The sequence below is a fragment of the Frankliniella occidentalis genome, unplaced genomic scaffold (genome assembly GCF_000697945.3).
Source record: "Frankliniella occidentalis isolate FOCC.00 unplaced genomic scaffold, Focc_3.1 Scaffold4021, whole genome shotgun sequence".
Taxonomy (NCBI): Eukaryota; Metazoa; Arthropoda; class Insecta; order Thysanoptera; family Thripidae; genus Frankliniella; species Frankliniella occidentalis.
The window spans coordinates 2,650-5,857 of NW_026271072.1; the positions used below are offsets into that span (position 1 = coordinate 2,650).

General features: G+C 61.7%; 1 protein-coding gene across 1 annotated transcript; it reads right to left on the minus strand.

Moving 5' to 3' along the window:
- Positions 1-4: 4 nt before the first annotated feature.
- LOC113214411 (vitellogenin-1-like) lies at positions 5-3,208 on the minus strand (the record flags this gene model as incomplete). The annotated part of the gene is given in 3 exon segments (XM_052276703.1): positions 5-900; positions 981-3,003; positions 3,130-3,208. Coding segments are annotated over 3 exon segments (2,998 nt in total), but the record flags the coding sequence as incomplete, so codon positions are not given.

The window sequence follows — 3,208 nt, forward strand, 5'->3', positions numbered from 1 at the left end:
ACACGCAGTGGAAGTCGATCTTCTTCTCGACCTTCTGGGTGGGCTGGCAGTGGGCGTTGCAGGCGGGCTGGGGGCGCAGAGAGAAGCAGATCTGGTTGTCCTGCTCGATGACCTTGACGCGGTGGCTGGTGCAGCCGGCGGCGGTCTTGGGGGAGGACTTGCGGGAGGAGCTGCTGGACTTGTGGGACTTGCTGGAGCTGCGGCTGTGGCGGGGCTGGTAGCGGCCGGCCTCGTTGTCGCTGATGACGTCACCGTACAGGATGCGCTCGGGGAAGCAGGCGGCCTGGTTGGCCTTCTGCTGCTGCTCCTTGACGGAACCGGAGGGGTTGATGGCCCAGGTGGCGGCGAACTGCTGAGCGTTCTTGAGGACGCAGTTGCGGGGGGCGGTGAAGTCGTTGAACTTCTCGCCGTCGAAGGTACCGCAGAGACCGCGGACCTCACCACGGTAGGTCTGGCCGACGATCAGAGCGACGCGGTTGCCGTCGTACAGGATCTCGATCTGCTGGTTGGGAGCGTAGAACTTGACGGTGTTGGCGGGCAGGGGGTAGACCTCGGCGAAGACGTCGCCAGAGTGGCTCTTGGCCTGACCGGCGCGGCCGGCAGACACGGGGACGGTCAGACCGTTGACCTTGATGGTGGGGTAGCCGGAGCTGGGAGTGAACTCGATGACATCCTCGTCGAAGATGACCTTAAGCTCCTTCTGGTTGTGGGAGTTGCTGTAGTCACGGACAAGGACGGAGACCTTCTCGGTGGCGTCCTCCTGGCTGGAGGAGCTGGAGCTGGAGTCAGCGTCGACCTTGGGGACGGACTGCATCATGACGTGCCAGTTGTTGCCCAGGTTCAGGGGGTAGGTCTTGTTGTCGAAGGTGTTGGCGGCGCTCTGGTCAACGACGCACATGGCTGCGCGGGGGGAAATCAAGGTAAGTATGTTTTGCAAGGTGTGCACGAGTCACTGCCATCGGTTGAGTATATATACTTACGGAAACCACCGGCGAGGGCCTTCTGGGCGAGCAGCTGGCTCTGGCTGTACATGGGGTGGATGGCGGCAGCGCGGGCAACCCAGGGGTTGAGGCGGACGTTGTTGAACTCGGCGCTCATGGCGGGAGCGTCGAGGGACAGGTTGGCGGACTTCATGTTGGGGGCGAAGCGGAGCTCAAGCTCGACCTTGTTGTTGTGGGAGTTCTTGGGGTTGACGAAGTTCTCGGAGCTGTACTGCCAGCCGAAGTAACGGGCGGCGGCGTAGGCCTTGTAGGTGCAGTTCTTGACGCGCTGGGAGATCTTGTCGAAGTTGATGTTGACGTTGTACAGGTCCATGATGTTGGCCTGGGCGGTGACGTTCTGGCAGGCGGGCAGGAAGTTGTTACCGTGCTCCATCTGCTGCTCGCACAGCTGGGCGATGGGCTGACGACGGACGAACTCACGACGGGCAGAGGTCTGCTTCATCTGGGCGTTGATGTTGATCTGGGAGGCAGAGGAGTCGAGCTTCTCGCCGAAGGCGATCTGGGCCTGGATCTGGCTCTTGGGGTCAGCGTTCAGGGCCTTCTGGAAGTTCATGGCGGGAACGTTGGGCATCTTGGCGGAGAGGGTCATGGCGAGCTGCTGCTCCTTGTTCTCGGAGGAAGAGCGGGCGGGGGACTTGCGCAGGTAGACCAGGACGCGGGCCTTCTCGTCGACCTGGCTGTTGGCGTAGGCGGCGGTGGCGATGAACTGAGCCTTGTGCTCACCGTTGAAGACGGCGGACAGGTCAATCACGGAGGCGTTGCTGGCCTTGATGCCGGCGGCGGCGCGGCGGAGGAACTGCTGCTGGCGGCTCTCGCTGTTGGCGTTGGCGTTGGCGGGGTTAGCGAGGTTCTGGCTGGGGTTGGCGTGCTTGGCCTCGGCGCTGAAGTCGTTGGACTCGGAGGAGTCGCTGGAGCGCTTGTTCTTGTTGGCCTTGGAGTCGTTGGAGTCCTGCCAGTAGTCGTTGTCGTAGGAGGCGGTCAGGGTGACGGACTTGGCGGAGGTCTTCTGGTGGTCGAAGGACACGGAGAACTCGTAGGCCTTGATGGTCTGCTCGGCGGTGGGGAACATCAGAGCGGAGAAGGCGTCGTAGTTCTTGGCCTGGTTGTACATGGCGGCGAAGTCAGCGAAGGGAGCCTCGCTGGCGGCGTCGATGCGGAAAGCCATGCCGGTGGTGTCCTGGCCGACGGTGAAGTTAGCCTGCTGGGGCTTGCGCAGCTGGATGGGCATCTGGTCGACGGGGGTCAGGTCCAGGATGTTGTGCTGGGCGGTGTAGGGCTGGCAAGAGAACTGGGCGATCTTGAAGTTCTTGTTGGCGTTGATGGGCTGCAGCTTGACGCGCACCTCAGCGTTCTCCAGGTCGAGGTCAATGTTGGCGCGGATGGGCAGGTTCACGAGCACGTCCTTGTCCAGACCGGCGATGTAACGCTGGTGGTCGAAGGGAGTGATGAAACCGATCTTGGCCTCGGTGCGGGTAGAGTAGGTGAAGTGGATGTCAGCGGTGGCGTTGACGGTGTTGGGGATCTGGGCGGCATCCTTGGGGCCGTTGGACATGTCGGGCTGGGTGCGGACGCGAGCCTCGCCGCCGACGGTGACCAGGGTGGGGGCCTTCAGGGTGTAGACGAGGGGCAGACCCATCTCAGTGGGGAAGCCCATGGTCAGGGAGTAGCGGTTGTACAGCTTGGTGTAGTTGAAGTTCTCGCCAGAGCGGAGGGTGTTGGCGGCGTGCTTCAGGTACTGGGGGATCTGCTCGACGGTGTGGTTGTCGAGGGTGAAGAAGCGCTGCTGGGACAGGACGTTGATCAGGAAGTTGGCCTCAACCTGCTCGGACTGGTCAGCCTCGATGTTGAGCATGTTGGCGATCTTCTCGACGGACCAGCTGGAGCTGGAGCCGGAGCTGGAGTGCTTGCCAGACTTGTGGGAGCGGGCGTTCTGAGAGTTCTGCTGGAACTGCTCGCCGAGGAGGTTGATCAGGTCGCTCACGCTGGAAACCATGGCACCGGCCTAGAGGGAGCAAAAGCGTTTCGTTATGTACTTGATCGACCAGAGGAAGGAAAAACAAAACTAAAAACAGACACGCTTACAGACGGAAATAATAAAGCGTGAAACACGTGGACGCTCGATACTTACGCGGAGGTAGTTAGCCTGGAAGCCACCAAGGTTGGCGCGAGCGCTGACGAAGGCGGCGGAGGGGATGTAACTGTCGTCG